Source organism: Dama dama, chromosome 28 (assembly GCF_033118175.1).
Source record: "Dama dama isolate Ldn47 chromosome 28, ASM3311817v1, whole genome shotgun sequence".
Lineage (NCBI taxonomy): Eukaryota > Metazoa > Chordata > Mammalia > Artiodactyla > Cervidae > Dama > Dama dama.
Window position 1 is genome coordinate 57,259,955 of NC_083708.1, and position 17,730 is coordinate 57,277,684.

The following is a 17,730-nucleotide window of genomic DNA, read 5'->3' on the forward strand; positions in this document are numbered from 1 at the left end:
CTTGAGATATTTAAATAATAACAGTCTTTCATCTTCATTTATATCTGGAAATATTTCTCATAATGCCCACACACACCTTCAATTCATATATGCACACCTATATGCATATGCACACATATATAAGCATATACACACATATATGCATAAAATATATATGTATAAGACTCATTTAAAATAATATATATTATGGTATTAAGTGATCCTAAATCTTAATTTTATTAATTTAATAGCATCTTTTTCAATATATCTGCTTTTGTGCAATCTCAGAACTTTTGAATGAAATTTCCCACTCTCTCCCCCTCAAATACTTCAAGCATTAATCAGGGCATTTAGTAATAGATAGCTGGACATCTGGTATTTGCTTTGATTCCTTAAAAGTTTGATGAACTCAGCTTTTTTAATGCTGTTTACTATTGCCATTGACATTCCAGTTATGAAAAACTCTAGCCAAGTATTCTCCCTTTGATTAGGAATGAGAGGCTTGCTCTAAGGCAGCTCAGGAGCATCTGAGTGCTTCTCCTCTGTGTTCTAGGATGAAGGCATCGCTGAATCTCAGGGCTGACCTCACTACACCAAACCTTACTTATTTGCTCACAAATTCTGTGTGACCTGAGACTGATCATTACCATGTGCGTGTATATTGACATGCACATGAGACAGTGCGGCCCTGGGACTAAGGCACACTTGCGTGAATTGTCACTGACTACTCCAGAGGTTTAGAATAAGGGGGAGTTTGATACAGTGGTAAAATTTGTTGTGAAACAGGTTCTGTACAACCATTGCCTAGCCAGTGTTAAAATTGTTCCACTCATTCAGAGTTACTTACATATGACAACCTTAAAATGCCTAATATCCAGTTAGGGACGAGAATGACAAATAGTAATCCTAATATACTGTGAAAACGTTTTCCCCTGAAAATGTTATTTATGATAAATAACCATTAAATCTTTCTAATCACTCATGAAAATAACATTATTTGGAGAGGAAAAGTATACAAATCTGGATGTTCAAAATTGAAGGTATAGTTCTTTTTAAAGTCTGGCTAAGCAGTGATTAAACAGATACATAGGGATTTTTTTGGTTTGTTTTGGCCATGGAAGGTGATAAAGAACATAAAAGTATTTGCCCAGCCAATACAGTCGTCAGAGGAAAAGAGAGTTTCCTGATGAAGTTTAATATTATATCTCATAGAGGAAAGGGATAGAATAGGCGTTTCTGCTTTTGACTCTTGATTCAATATTGACCTTAATAAAATCATGTAAAGTTTTCATCTGTCAACTAAAATTGATGATTTTTGTACTGCCATTTCTATGGAGAAGGGGGAATGGTGAACATCGCAAGCTTCTTAATTAAAAGTGCTTGTGTCATGTTCATGTGAAAGATTGCATCCACACAGCATCCATCTCACTTTTAAATTAACTGAGGTTTTTATTAATTTAGGAAGCTCATTAAGCATATGTAATGGATCTGGCCTCCATTTGAGAAAAAAGCCACCCCTAATGTCGAGGAACTGATCTCATACTAAAGCCTTGGTGTTGTTAGAAGCTGGAAATAAACAGTGTCTATCTCAGAACACCAATAGACAAAATGACTCTGAGACCATGAAAAATGAGACAAACAGCGCCGTTTTACAATGTGGTCTAAGCACAGATGGAAAGCAAGGTCGCTGTGCCCGCGCAGAAAACCAAACGCTGCCCTCTCGCTGCGGATGTGAGTGCCTGCCGCTGCTCTGCTAGGGAACAGCTGGACCCTCGCTCTGCCCTGCCCTCCCCGTGGACTGGCCACTGCTTTCTGACAGTAGCCAAGCTGGAGTGAACCCCTCCTTCCTTGTGGCCTCCTTCAGGTCACTCGCCGAAAACCTAAATCCTCTCGTGAGCTCTTGCTAAAATCTTAGGGAAACACCCCCACCGTGCCCTGGGGAGAGTGCATTGCTTTACCGCAACAGATCCTGAAGCCAGCTCACTGCAGCAGAGGTAGGTGCGTCCGTGGTAGGCGCTGGCCAGGGTACACTGGCAGACTGAGGAAGCCCAGTCTCCCAGGAGCTCGTTTGGGCAGAGCAGACTTCGCCCAGATCAACGGGAGAACTTCAGTAATGACAGCTGCCTTTTATTTATTGTGCACCCATTTTGTGCCTTTACTGTCAGGCCTTTAATGTATGTTACTGACATTTTAACCTGAAAGTTTGGTACTTTTTATTTTCCCCATTTTGAAGGTAGATAGACTGAGGCTTAGAGAAACTTACCTAAGTCTTATTTCCCTTGGCACTGGCTAGTATTTGCTATAATCAAGTTTTGAATACAATCTGATTCCAAAAGCACACAAACTCCACACTCTCTCGTTCTGTCTTGCATATAAAACTGAATGCAGTGCATGGTAAAGTAATCCTAGACCCCTTCAGTTTCAAGTGTTGTGGCTTCGTTTGGTCTGCATCATCACTAACTATTTAAATACTGTTTATTGACAGTTTTTACTGTACTATAGTTCTGAGCAAGGCTAATCCTCCTTGATAATAAATTTATAGATCTGTTTTCAAGATTTCTCTTGGAGGGTGCTGCAGTCAATGACAGATTACAGCTGCAGAATGATACGATTGTGATTATTTGGAGAATCAGACATTCTAATTTTTATGTGGACTCAAGAATCTACCTTTACTGACCTGATAGGTGGCTTTGAGTAAGTCCTTTGTTTCCCTGAGCTTCAGTGTTATCTCCCAATGGGGGCCATGATGTCCGGCCCCCAGGTTCCTGTAGCCCTGAAAGTACCAGACACCCAGTAGATGCTTGGTTCATGCTTGGGCGCCGCCCCCATCCGCTACCTCCCAGGTCTCTTACCACTTATTCTCACGATATCACTACAGAAAAATAAAGCAAAACTACCACTCGAAAAGATGTAAAATCCATTGGCATTCTGTTCTTTCTGTATCATAAGGGAAGCTTCTCTACAGAGACTATAGAAAGCATCTGCTTTAAAGGCCTTCTATCACATGTCAAGAGATGTATTATCATACATTGTCATTATTTAGTTAAGTACAATTTTTCATACTATTTCTTCTGTCTGTAATAATAATTTTCTGTTCAAGCTCTAAATCAGAAGCCTACATAATTATATTTCCTAAATAATTCCTGATTCATAGTATACCTTCCTGTTGGAGAATTTAAAGACCATATAAGAAAAATAAAATTCTAAAATTTGTCTTGTAATAAACTGTGGTGAAGCCAGAATTAGAGTGATCCCATAATTTTGGATTAAAAAGAATACTTTTAGTACATCCTTTCATGTATAGATTTAATTAATTTGTGATTATCATGATGGGGTAAGTGCCCTTGTAAATCCACATTACCTACTGATACCCATTTCTTTTGAATATTTATGCGCTTCAGATGTTACTTCACAAAAATATCATATAAATCAACATTTAATCTCTGTGTTTTGTGCTCCTATAATTTTAGCAACTAAGATGATTCCTGAGGGTTTTAAATAGCTTTCAGATGTCAATCTAATAGTAACCCTGGCCGTAGATTCTTGACTTATGAAAATATTTTCCCAGTCTTTCAGGTGAGACATAAAAAGCAAAGCTTTATTTTTGTTTGTAAATAACTCCCAATTCCTTTTTATAAAGTTTTGGTCTGAGTCCAATTTGGGTTCATGTCTACTGATGGTCATTTGCCCTGCAGTTTAAATTTGGCTTAGTATTCTTTTGCTGCCTTAAATTGCTGTGTGGCATTTCTGAACCCTCATGACTACTTTCATAGCCAGTCCTTGTGGTAAGTCAAGTTTCTCTATATCTCTTATTAAACTTTTCCCTTTCTTTGAGAATAAAGTAATTATAAATGTCTTGAAGGAAATTGTAAATGTCTTGAAGGAAGGAGCAACCTAAATGAGTTTTAGTAATTTCAGAGCATTTATGGCCATCAGTGATTTTTTTTTTTTTTTAAACAACTACTATAAAAATAAGACTTCCTTGATACTCAATTGCCAGCAGTTTGATACTTTTTTTAAATTATCAAAGTATTACCTGTCCTGATTTATGCCTTGGATTTTTTCAGGTATTCAAAAAATATAGTTATGGTTTGCTTTTAAATATTTCTTTAGTTTTTTTTTTTAAATACAAACGTTAGCATATTGTGTTATTTGTTGAGATACTCATTCCTTGAAATATAAAGACTGATTTAGTTAATTTATGGATTTAAATTTAAGTCATAGCTTTTCTTATAGCCTTGAAAAAAGACCAGTTTTTAAGGCTAAAAATATTAGCCTTAGTTCTTAGTTTTATAACTCCTGGGAAATCTGAAGTAGAACAAATGAGTGTGCACATGAGATGAGATGAAAGAAATAAAGTAGCAAAGAATTCTCTTGGAAAAGACTTAAGTTTAAGGAGTATAATGATTCATACTAGTTTCAAGTGGTATTATTTGTTTTAATACCACATATTCAGTGAGCCTTTTTTTTAGTGTACAGAATTTATTCTTATACTTTGTAAACCTAATCTTGTATTTTATCTTGTTTAATTTCTCACAACTGATACTGGTTCTCATATGTCACAAATATTTATATTTAAAATATTGACATAAAATTAGGCTGACTGAAACCCTCTTCTAGCACTCTGAAGAAAAATTGCTCTGTATTTGCAATAGAAATTATAACTGTGGTCATATCACTGTACTCTTATTAAATCAAGTCTTGGCTTTCAGACAAAGAAGGTTAAAGGACTGAGGAATAATGTCATATCTATTTGTTTACAGAAGTTAACAGCATTCTAAAAATAAGAGTTGATTATTTCATCACCATTCTCTATCGTGTATATTTTCATTCTTATATATCAGTGGTAAATAAGCCTAAACACCAGTCCTACATCTGAATACCAAAAGCTTGTGTTATTATTTAATGAGTCTTTATTATATGGTTCTTTGCCATGTATGTGGTTTTTATTCATTATATGATGTATTTGGTAATCTCCTTAATCCTGGAGTGACCAGTAGAAAAGTAAACATGATCAGTGCCCTTAGGAGATTTTAGTGTTTTTGAGGAATCACAGACTTCAAGAGTAATATAAAGCATTTCAGGCCCAAGTTGGAGTTCATGTCTGAACAGACTGTAAATACACCCAAAGAGAAAAATATCTTTGTGACCAGACTTGGTCACTGTGTATGTTTCGTAAAAGAACTGTAATTTTGAACTAGGAAAAGAATTGCTAGGTGCTACAAGTCTACTCTTGTATCCCATCTTACGGTTACAACAACCTGATTACATGCCACTTGGTGAGCATTTTTATCATTTTGCAAAAGTGTTCCATGGGTGCTTGAAAAGAATGCATAATCCCTTTCGTGTGTGTGTGTGTGTGTGTGTGTGTGTGTGTGTGTGCGCGCGCGCTAAATCGCTTTAGTTGTGTCCAACTCTTTGCAACCCTATGGACTATAGCCCGCCAGGCTCCTCTGTCTGTGGGATTCTCCAGGCAAGAATACTGGAGTGGGTTGCCATACCCTCCTCCAGGGGATCTTCCCGACCCGGGGATCAAACCTGCATCTCTTACATCTCCTGCATTGATAGGCGGATTCCATACCACTGTGCCACCTGGGAATCCCTTTTTAAGCATAGGGTTCATAAATATATTTAGACCAAACTTGCTTTTTATGAAGGTCAGGTTTTACTGTGATATGCATAGTTTGGTTTTTGGACCCTTTTATATATCACAGGAGTATCAGAATATCACCATGATGATAAATTCTTTTGGTAAGAGTCTGTGGGTGGTAACCTCAGTTTTTGTGCATCTGAGAATGTTATTTTGACCTCATTCTTCCCATTTTTGATGACTGAACAAATCTAGGCTGACAATTGTTTTCTTTCAGCAGTTTGAACATATTCTACTTCTGTCTTCTGTGTTGCTGTTGAGGATCTAACTGGTACTCCTTCGTGGATGATCTTTTCACTCTGGCTACATTTTACTGTCTTCTATTTGTCTTTGTTTTTTAAAATTTGACTGTAACATGGCCTGTGTTTAACTCTGTAATGTAGGTTTTCTCCTCATTTTTTTCTGCTTGGGCTTTGTTATGGTTGGAATTTGTTATATCTTCCATCAAGTTTGGAAATTTTTTATTGATTGATGGCAGATACATTTTCTACCCTGTACCCAGAGCTGCTACTTAAGAGACAGATTTATTTGTTACCGCTTTTGTAGGGTAGGTTTTGTTGTTCTGTTTTGTTTTCTAGTTTACTGAGAATGAAGCCTGCTTGGGTTTTAGCTTTAAGCAAGAGGTTCTCCAGTCCTACTACCTTTGTACAAAGCCCCCAGACTTTATGCCTGTTCCTCTGAGTATAGCAGGCAGTCAGAACAGAAGCTCCAGGCCATTGGGTTTCAGTGGAAATGCCCAGGGCTAGCAGCTTAAGCAGTAAAGCTTAAGACTTTATTTCTGGTCTCAGAGCGTTGCCTTTACTTTCTTGCAAGCTTATTGGTTTCTAAGAGGTATTATGTGTGCGTGTATATAAAATTTTAGCATATATATATTAATATAATATTCCCAGAGGATCTATTTGATTTCTTGCAAGTGTTTTAGAACCTCTTCTGATAAAAATGGAAGTCTTTCCTTTGCCTTAGAATGGAAATTTTCTCTTGTTATTTTTGTTTTTATATCAAAATCACACTTTGTTCCTCCTGTCATTTCTTCCTGCAGGTGAGCAGTAGGTCATCCAGTCCTAGCGTCAGAATGATCACTACCTCAGGACCAACCTCAGAAAAGCCAGCTCGCAGTCATCCATGGACCCCTGATGATTCCACAGGTGACCAGTTTATTTCCTCATTATAAAGTTGAATTTTATGTTCATTTAATCATGTGATTACTTTAATGTTTATAAAGACTGGTGTTATACTGTAGTTTAGATTTTCCTATTAATAAAATCGAATATTTAGCAATAAATTTTAAAATATCTTTTTGAATACTAAGACGGAAACTACTTTTCCTCATGTGGTTCCCCCCCACCCCCCCATACTAAACCTATATTTTGAAGATGGTTTGTTTGGGGATTTTTTAAGTAGGAAGATACTCCATTCTTGGTATTTCGGTATGATTTTTCTATTACAATCTATCCTTCTGGTAGTAATGATAGTAGTAAACTCTCATCTTTTGAATAACTAAAAACAGGGTGGTAAAGTAATCATTTTCATCTCAGTGTTTTGTTTTAAAAATGCAAGATTTTGTGTACCTTGGTAGGAAAAAAAAATCTTCTGACCTTTGACCTTTTGAATCATTTTTAACTGAGAGGGAGACCTCATTTCAGTTACATAAATAGTCTGTTAAATAGATTTTTAAAGGCCTGTAAGAGTTATTAAAACTTCCCAACATGAATAACTTAACTGATCAAAATCAGAATATAAGTATTAAAATCTGCCTGTCTGAAGGTAGTAATGAAATAGTTTCATTATGCATAACCAGGAAATTATGTGTCACAATAAAATTAACTTTAGCATTAAGAGGATACTTTGATAAATATGCAGCAATATTCTTCTATGAAAATTATTTATATGTTATTGTATCAGAGAGGGAAGATGATCTCTTAGACCTCGAGAAACTAAACCATTTGGGATTTTATATCAGATCAACAATGGTATTAATAATGGCAATTAAATTGAAATTAAAAAGTCAGCTTTCTGTCTTTACAAACTGAAATTCTGCTTATAAGTATTTATAGATATCTGACATAGTATAGTCAAGTTCATAATGTAATTTAAAAAAATTAACTTGGTGGCTTTTCTCTGTGTCATGTAAGATAGAACTATATTTAGCCTTGGATGTACTCCCTAGTTTTAGAAAGTTTAAATTTAGTGGTGGCAAAAACTCCTAAATTTCACCCCCATTGCAGCCCAGCCTCCGATCGTCCAGAACATTCACCACTACTCAGCACATGTTTATCATGATCTGCTTCTCCTCCGAAAAGGGACAGGGAAATGATCCTGAGAGATTTGACTGTTAGCGTTCAGGTAGTGTTAGCTGTTTTTGATTCACACATCCTTCAGTGAGGGTGGACTTGCCCTGGCATTCCAGCATTTGCTGGGTCTCCTCATCTCAGCCTGGACTAACCTAGACATCCCAGTCAAAGTGGGGCAGATAGCGAGCTCACGAGGGTAAAATCAGAGTTCTCCTACATCCCTCCCATTTAACTGCTGTGATTCCATTTCATGTGTTCTACTTCCAACTCCCATCTCTGTTCCTTTTCTGGAACCTAAAATACCACACAATACCAATAGCTAGACATCATAGATAAGTCCAGGTTGCAATATCAAGTAAGTTTCATCTCTGCTGTAAAATATACTATAAATGTGTGGTTATCATTTTTAAATAATTTTGAATATAATTTTAGACATTGAGAATCTGATTTAAGTTTATAAAAAAGCTCAGCTTTGCAAGTGTTTCTAAGAAAAGTATTGATACTGAAGCTAACAGAATAAATTGTAGGGAAGAGACAGGTAAAACCTTTTTCTTTCAAGGCCCACCGACCAAGAAAAAAACGTAGAAGTGCATACGTTAAGTTAAAACAATTAATTGGGTTTTTTAATTTAAAAGAGCAGCAGTTTTTTGTGTTTTTCAGAGAAAAAGAACAAAATAATTAATAATTGTAATACATAGTGCTCTTGTAATATGGGTTTCTGCTTGTGATACATTGCGGGTAAAGAAAGACATGCCCAAGAGCAGCTAGGAAGAGAGATACCTGGATCCAGTAGAGGGTGCCACAGGGGCAGCGGGGACACTCACTCAAGAGATGGTCCTGTTCCTAGTGCTTTGCAAAGGTTGAAGCATAAATCATGCCCCATTTGTTTGTATTCTGATTAGAGTCATGGTACTGACATATTAAAAGTAAACTCATCATGCTATATAACAAACGGCTACGTTTACAGTATAAGCTGAGTGTTTTAATAGTTATAGATAAGACCTGGCATAGTCTGTGACTTTTTTTTTAAAAAATGAGGTTTATTATTTAGTCATAAAGCAGAAAGGAGAGGACAGCATTCTGGTTGAAGGGAGCATATAGTTAGAGAATATGAGATAGTTTATAAGTTTTATGTTTAAGAGACAAGAAGGGAGGTTTTACCTAACTTAACCAGCATATTGTGAGTTCTGATATTCAGGAAAAGAGGTTAGATTTGATCAGCAATTAAAACATTATAAGACAGACTTTCATGGAATAACCTTGCTGTCTTAAAACCAGAAAGTGAAAGTCGCTCAGTCATGTCCAACTCTTTAGGACCCCATGGACTGTGTAGTCTGTGGAATTCTCTAGGCCAGAATACTGGAGTGGGTAGCCTTTCCCTTCTCCAGCAGATCTTCCCAACCCCAGGATTGAACCCAGGTCTCCCGCATTGCAGGCAGATTCTTTACCAGCTGAGCCACAAGGGAAGCCTTGTAACCAGAAACTGAAAGCTAAATTTCAATTTAAGTGAGAAGGTGAAATCTCACTTCTTGGTTTCAGAGAACAGATGAAATGCAGTAAAGGACCTTAGTTCTCACCATCAGAGGGCTTTAAAATTGTTTGAAAGTAGCACAATCCTTGACTTTTTTTTTTTAACCCCCAGAAAACTGTGAAACATTGATACGTTTAATTCTGAAATACATATTGGGGATAGGGGACTGATTAAATATGATATATGAAGTATCAAAGATTTAAGAAAGAGTGATAAGAGTGGAAATATTAAATTGAAGAAATTTTGAGACACAATTTTTCCAGTAAGTTCAGAGGAAATCACTTTTAATAAGTTTAATTTTGTGAAAAGCAGTATTCAGTGGAGGCATTATTTGAAACTATAGTAGGGGGTGGGGAGAGGTTTCATCAGAGAAATAAATGTATTTCTTGTTTAGCTATTTCAAAAAAAGCCTTTGCATTAGTATATGATTTTAGGGTAAAGGCTCTAAGGCAATATTCTGTTATTCCTTCTTTATTGCACTCCAGCACACAACTTAGCAACTCAACAACAGCAACAGTTGAATCTGACTTTTAAAACCTGAAATATAAACTTGAATATCGTAAATTGCCCTTCTTTCCCAATTCTTCACCTGGTGTCAAAGGCAATGATGAAAAAAGAAGAACCAGCGCCATGTGTTGAGTGCTCCCCAGAGACTAGCTAGCACTGAGTATTATCTTAAATACATTATCTCATCTGCTCTGAATTAGCTTAGCTTTTGGAATTATTTGGAATACCAGTCAGCAGTAACTTGGGAGGTCATTGAACCATCTGACTCTCTTAGTTTTTTATTGTATTTGAGCAAGTGCCTGCTGTCATCCTGACCTTGCCTTCATTTACACCACTCTTTCCTAGAGTCTCTTTAGCAGAAAAAGTGTGAAGAGCTCCCTTGCTTAACTCATTTATTCTCTGTTAGTACTGGGGAAGCAGCTGCTTCCGAAATAGGAAAGTCTCTATTACCTCCCAGTTATCCTTCCTGCTCCTGGAAATGTACATACACGTTCATATTGGGAAGAGAGTGTCCCACGCTTCTCTAGCAAGTTGTTGCTCTCTAGCAATTTTACCTCCTTTTGAAACACAGACAAAACTGGTGTGTTGAGATATTTTGGTAAGTCGGCTGGTTGGTGTCTGGAGTTAGCCCTGTAACCGCTTTCTGGCGTGACGGTGAGTCACACCTCCAGCTGTCCGCATGTGTGGTGCGCCCCCGTCAGTAACCCCCTCTCTCTGCAGTGACCCCCTGCGAGGAGCGGGGCGGGCGGCTGGAGGTGGGGTCTTGGCTGACTGAGGATGAGCCTCTGGAGAAGAAGGTGCCTCTTGCTCTCCCCCTTCCCCCGGGAAGGGACACGGATGACTGCTGGAGTTGACACAGCCTTATAGTAAGCTTGACATGATCAAGGAGAGGACTGTGAGGCTTGATTAGGTAGAGTCCATAAGACTGAATTTAAAATATAAAGGTCCCATATGACTGTTTTTGATTTTAATTAAACAAGGGCTTACATGCTTTAATATATTGTGTTCAGTTCATAGCCAGCTTAAATTGTAGGCATGAGAGTATGGTTGTACTCCAGTTATCTGTAATTGGATGTCCTCTGTTTACCTTTAGAAATCAAAAATTACCGGTAGCAATAACTTTTTTCTCTAGGAAAAACAATCATCTGCTTTCTTGATTTTTGTTTTTAATTATTTATGACAGAAAATAAATAAAACCCATGCTGTAATTCCAGATACCAATGGATCAGATAATTCCATCCCAATGGCTTACCTTACACTGGATCACCAACTACAGGTAAAGGAGCACCTTCTCAGCAGTTTCCTTTCTCCTTTTTAGAGAAGCTTGTCTTTAAAGCTAGTGGTTGTGTTCTCATTTGTCATTGTGTATGCATTTATTTATGCTTTCAGTTGGCCTCCTTAAACTTTTAAAAATCAGATTGAAATAATTGATTCTCAATTAAGTCAGTGGGATTGCCCAAATCCTATGTTTCTAATCCAACAATCACTTTAAAGTATTCATATCTTTGTTCAGCTGCCAAGAATAGGTCTTGGCTCTTCATTGTTAGTGTATTAAAATTTAAAACTCATATAAGCTCATCTCTCCTTAATAGATTTTGTGATACGTTGGCATGTTCACGGTGACTGAAATATAAGTAATACACTTCTCTGCCTGAGTATGAGAGCTGTAAACATCTTTCAGTATAATAAAGTTTGGCAACTGAAATGTAAAACCAGAGGTCAGGAGTACTGTAGTCATAGTTCAAAAAGTTTGAAAACAGCAAGTGTAAATTTAAGATCTGAGTTAACACTGACAAAAGAACACTGAGGTTTTCTAGGCCTGGTTTATTTAACGCTTGTTTTTAAAACATCGTTGCTTTAGTGCTATAAAAGCCGTATTACAGTCTCTGTCTTAACGCTAAGCTAGATACTGAGATTTGATTTACTTATGTTTTTAACATTTGTGATTTATTTCCAGCCTCTAGCACCATGCCCAAACTCCAAAGAATCTATGGCAGTGTTTGAACAGCATTGTAAGATGGCACAGGAATACATGAAAGTCCAGACAGAAATCGCGTTGTTATTACAGAGAAAGTAAGTTCTCATTTATGAGTAAATGTAAATCATTAGTATTTGGAGTTTAAAATGTGCTGAGGTGCAATATTGTTTAAAGACATGAAAACCATCATTCTTAGAATTAATCATGAAGTATGTTTCTCATGTGGAGCTTTTCTCTATGTTTATGTTTTTATTTTTTTTTTATTGATGGATAATCACTTTCAGAATTTGGCTGTTTTCTGTCAAACCTCACCATGAATGAGCCATAGGTACACATACATCCCCTCCCTCTTGGCCCTCCCTCCCGTCTCCCTGCCCGTCCCACCCTCTAGGTTGATACACAGCCCCTGTTTGAGTTTCCCGAGCCACACAGCAAACTCCTGTTGGCTCTCTGTTTTACACATGGTCATGTGCGTTTCTGCATTACTCTTTGCATACATCTCCCCTCTCCTCCCTTCTCCCCATGTCCATAAGTCTGTTCACTGTGTGTGTTTCTCCATTGCTGCCCTGTAAATAAATTCTTCAGTATCATTTTTCTAGATTCCATATGTATATGCATTAGAATACCATATTTATCTTTCTCTTTCTGACTCACTTCACTCTGTATGATAGGTTTTAGGTTCATCCACCTCATCAGAACTGACTCAAACGCATTCCTTTTTATGGCTGAGTAATATTCCATTGTGTATATGTACCACAGCTTCTTTATCCATTCATCTGTCAGTGGACATCTAGGTTGCTTCCACGTTCTAGCTATTGTAAATAGTGTTGCAGTGAATGGGATACCTGTGTCTTTTTCAGTTTTGGTTTCCTCAGGGTATATGCCTAGGAGGGGGATTGCTGGGTCATATGGTGGTTTTATTCCTAGTTTTTTAAGGAATCTTCTATGTTTATGTTTTTTAAGCACCCCTGGCTAATTTTCCATGTACAACTGAACTCTTGACTGAATTTTATTACATTTATAAGACATAAGGGAGATAAATAGATGCTCTTAACCATGTATTTTATGTCCTCAGAATTTTAAAGTTAAAAGCTGTTTAGATTTATTGGTAAATGGATTTATTGTTTCCTTAGACAGAGGTAGAATGATCTGATTTACTAGTGTTTAGTTGTGCTTTATCTTAGAAACATTTTTGTAGATACAGTCTCTCCAGGTGTATGTTTCTGAGAGTAGAATGACTCATTAGAGGGCTTTATTTCACCTTTGAGTGTTTTTCTGAGGAGTTCTATACTCACACGTTGCTCTGGGAAATAAGACTTCTTTTCTCCCCTTTTAAAGAAATACAGTCCCGTTACCGTTCTTCTCTACTTAAGATTCTTAAGAAACAATATTTCCATTTTCTTGAACATGACCTTCATGAAATTTTACTCCTTTGACACTGATTTATGATGGTACTTTCAAGAAGGGAGAAAAAAAGTTTTTTTCACAGTTTTCTAATACAATGATTTTGATGAATTCAGTTTAACATTTTAAAGGTAAAGCTAAATAGGTTAAATATTAGACTTTATGAACTGTAGAACTATGGAATTTTGTCACACTTTATGTTAGGAAGAAAACTATTTCTTATGTCACATGTTTAAGCTGTACTCTTTCCATACTTTAATCATTTGAAAGAAGAATTCTATGCTGGAGAAAAAACACAGGATGAATTGAGGGACACTGTAAAAAATATGACAGTTTTAATCTGTTTTAAGTACTTTAAGAAATGTTACTAGTAAATTTTTGTTTGAGAGCCTTTCATTAATTATTCAGTTGTTTCTAGTAGGACCCCTTTAGGAACTAATAGATAATATCGTCTAAATAAAAGGCACTTAAAGAAGTTTATCAAGCTGTAAAAGACTGGTTTTTCTCAAAAATAATTGCAAGGGTGGTACTTTGTATTCATTCCATGGGATTCTCCAGGCACGCGTGCTGGAGCGGGGGCCATCGCCTTCTCCGTCAGTAGCAGCGGCATGTATCATGATAGACCCAGAGTCAGAGTTCTGATCAGTTAGAGCTTTCATCACCAGCTGTTAAGGTAGGGATATTTCCATCCCATGTAATGTGTGGTATTTGTTTTTAGGCAGGAACTAGTTGCAGAACTGGACCAGGATGAAAAGGACCAGCAAAATACGTCTCGTCTGGTACAGGAACATAAAAAGCTTTTGGATGAAAACAAAAGCCTTTCAACTTACTACCAGCAGTGCAAGAAGCAACTAGAGGTCATCAGGAGTCAGCAGCAGAAACGGCAAGGCACTTCATGATTCTCTGGGACCTCAAATTTCAAAATATGCAAAGAAAGACTTTTTTTTTTTTTTTTTAGGAAAGAAAAAACCCTTATAATGACAATTCATGAGTGTTAGCTTTTTGGCGTGTTCTGAATGCCAGCTGCCTATATTTGCTGCATTTGTTTCATCGTTTATTTTCCTTTTCTCATGGTGGACATGCAATTCAACTGTCTCCTTACATCACATGGGGGCATCTGTACTTGAATAAGCAGCAGTTCTCAACTTGAGAACAGATGCAGTGACCGTGGCTGTATATGCATGCTCGTGTGTGAAGGCTGGCCTAAGGAAAACAGGGGTGTCAGACTAGCTGCTATGAGCAAACATCGTCTTTTTTTCGAGGTGGAACCTCAAGAATGATTTTGTTCTTGTATCTCATCTCAAACAACCAATAATCTTTTTATCCAAAAGATGGTATATACCAAGTTAAAGACAGGGTATTATAAATCTAGAATAATTGGTGGTACATTATAGACATGCAGAAACTTTAGGGATAGTTGAGAGGGAGGGCTTTGATGCCAGCATCCTTGGATCAGTACTGAACTTTATCCATAAACCTTAAGGTAAGTGACAGCCGCTGTATTTAATAGAAGTGTCTTTCTTTAGACTTAAATTTGGCTATGATACATTGAACAAAGTGGAACCGTTTTTCTAAAAGGTATAAAGATTTAAAATTCTGTGACTGCGTGTACGTGTGCTGAAACTGTAAAGCTTATAATTATGACTCTAATATTAATATCCCTTAAATGAAATTAAAAGGTAAACGAACATGATCCAGCTTAACTGAGCATTCCTTCCTGCAGTGATTATTGTATTGTTTTACTGTATATTTGAAAAACTGAAGAGAAATAATGGAAAATGGAAATAATTGCTCCAGCTCAAAGGCTCAGGCCTGAACTACTTTTACGATACCAAATGAGTAAAAAACCTGACAAATCAGGACAAGTTAGTGAAGAATAAATCTCAATTCATCAAGTATCCTACTTATCAATATTGGAATGATTGATTTTCCTTGCAAGCCCATCCTAGAATGCCTTTCAACACTTTTAAAGGAATTTCACTTATAAAGAAAAAATTTATATTGTTAACAGTAACTTTGCTACCAACTTTGAAAATAAAAGTAATAATAAAACTTCATTGAAATAATAGACTATATAAGCTCTATTTTTTCAGTTGGTATTAAAATAAACTACATTTTGATACCAGTACAATGTGTCTTTTAAATAGGGATGTCATCAACCTCATTTTTATAGCATTAATGTTTTATGAAGAGAAAATTAAAAATGAAAGCATAATTGCTGTGATTATTAGAATTATATTGTGATTGTATTGTAGTTTTGCTCTGTTTCAGATAAGCAAGTTGATCTAAGAAGTTATCAAAATTATTCTTAAAAATACTAAAGCAGGTAACTTTTTCTTCCATTATTTTTTCCTCTTCCCACTGAGTTTTATAATGTATTCCTGGTGTATACAAGCAATAAAGGTAAAGGACAGTTTGTACTTAACTGTGTCGTTTTTAGCTTCTTCAGGATCTATTTAAAAGTTTCTGGTAAATATCAATAAATATTGACTATCACTTCATTTAAATAAACAGAAGATTTTCATTCCTGAATAATTTAATTACCTAGCCAAAGGTGATGTTAGGCTCAATGTTAGTAGTCAAATAAGCTTGACGTGGAGAATAAGGAAAAGCTTCACTCTTTCATAGCATCGCGCTTGTTTGTACATCTGTCACGCCACCAAAAGGGACCTCGCCAGTGTTTAGAGACTTTTCTAATCATCTCAGAGCATGAGATAGCCAAGCGTGGATGCTAAGATGGAACTTTTCCGTTAGGACTTAGCAGATTGCAGACTTTATTTCTGGTCATTAATGTGTTTTTGTTATACATTACATGCTTGAAGGGAAAGTTTTTTATTATTAGTATTATTATTAGTATTATTATATGCAGTCACTTCATAAAAATATCCCAAATAGGTAAATGGAAGAAAATAGTAGTTTAAGTCATGGTGCCAAATGCAGAAAAGGCTGTTAAACCCTCCCGTGTCTGTTTACGGTCTCTTCCTGGGGTTTCCGGTACTGCAGTCGTCCTGCACGCTGAGTACAATTCAGCCTGACTTCGTTTCTACGTTCTTGCATTACCAAGCTCATGCCTTTAAGCCCTTATTCTTGATGAAGGGAAAAAAGGATAGCAGGGTTAATTAAATCTGTAGCCATTTTCATCAGTGTTCTTACCCGTCAACCCTTCAGAGATGTTAACAAGAAGCCAAATTTGTTATTAATTCTGGTTTTACCATTTTTTGTAACTCATGTATTTTGGAGGGATGGAAATAGCTAACAGACATGGAAGTATCCAAAAGGTCCTAGTCTGAAAAATTCACAAGCAGTCCTTGAATAAGCGCTAGTTACATTTTATTTTTGCCTCCAGGGAAAGAAAACAAAGCTTTTATCTAACTTACAGGGAAATGCTCCTCAGCAGTTAAAATAGACTTTTTGAGGCAAATAAAAATCATTTAAGAATATTTACCTTATAGCCACATAGTATATTGAAGAGATCTGTTTAAAAGTTGTTTACAAATGTTTGAATATTTTTGCTGAAGTGTTTTAGAGCATTGAATGTCTTTTCCTTTTCTCCAAGTTTCTTTGTGTTCCTGGTTTCATCTCCTGCCTGTAGCCAGAGACCACAGGCCTTCCCTGTGAAACTCTTGTTTCTTTCTGTAAGTGTGTGTGGTTTTCAGCAGTCAGCTCCTCTCTTCAAATGGTAGGAAGTTCTACTTCCGTCATTCTGAACATTTTATGTAAAATGATGTAATGCAGAAATCCTTGTGCATACTATGTAATTGAAGGAAGCTTTTTAGATTTATTTTTGTTTGTAATAAAATTCAGATTGTTACTCTAAACTTGGTCATAAAACTGGTGCGTGATTTATATCAGCAGAAGAGCTATGAGGTGTCAGCTCCCGCAGCCTGTTTGGCTTATACAAAACAGAGTAAAAACTGAAAAGTCAGACTCCTAATACTTAATGCCATCATAAAATTTTTAAATGATTTTTGAGAAGCTTTCCTCAAATTCAGATTTTTGGTTAAATGGATTCTCTTCATAGTTTCAATGAACCGTGATTTGCATGAGGTATAATACAGTGTACACCACTACACTTACGCTCATTAGCAACCTGATTTCTTGTAGTCTATCTAAATTACATTATTTCAGTTCTTTACCAACCTCTTAGCCTTCTAACCTACACATCTGTGCATACATACAAACTCTGCCTTCACTTTAGTAAATACATCTGCTTATTCACCATTCCTCAGCAAATATTTATTGGGCACCTGTGATAAGCCACGCTGCTGTGGCTGCTGCCAAATGACGTGTCCGTTTCAGTCCCGTGGTAGTCAGGTGACAGTCCCATTTCACAGATGGAACAGTCGGCGCCTGAAGGTTAAGACTGGTGCCTGCGTCTGCTTTTCCATCG

General features: G+C 36.6%; 1 protein-coding gene across 3 annotated transcripts in view; it reads left to right on the forward strand.

Moving 5' to 3' along the window:
* Positions 1–17,158, forward strand: part of MAP3K7 (mitogen-activated protein kinase kinase kinase 7) — a 62,252-nt gene extending 45,094 nt beyond the window's left edge. For all 3 annotated transcript variants that reach the window (XM_061131822.1, XM_061131823.1, XM_061131824.1), the window contains 4 exons: positions 6,669–6,774; positions 11,173–11,234; positions 11,916–12,031; positions 14,059–17,158. In XM_061131822.1, coding sequence (XP_060987805.1) covers positions 6,669–6,774; positions 11,173–11,234; positions 11,916–12,031; positions 14,059–14,239 — 465 coding nt within the window. In that variant the 3' untranslated portion in view covers positions 14,240–17,158. The remainder of the gene's footprint in view (positions 1–6,668; positions 6,775–11,172; positions 11,235–11,915; positions 12,032–14,058) is intronic.
* Positions 17,159–17,730: the final 572 nt, after the last annotated feature.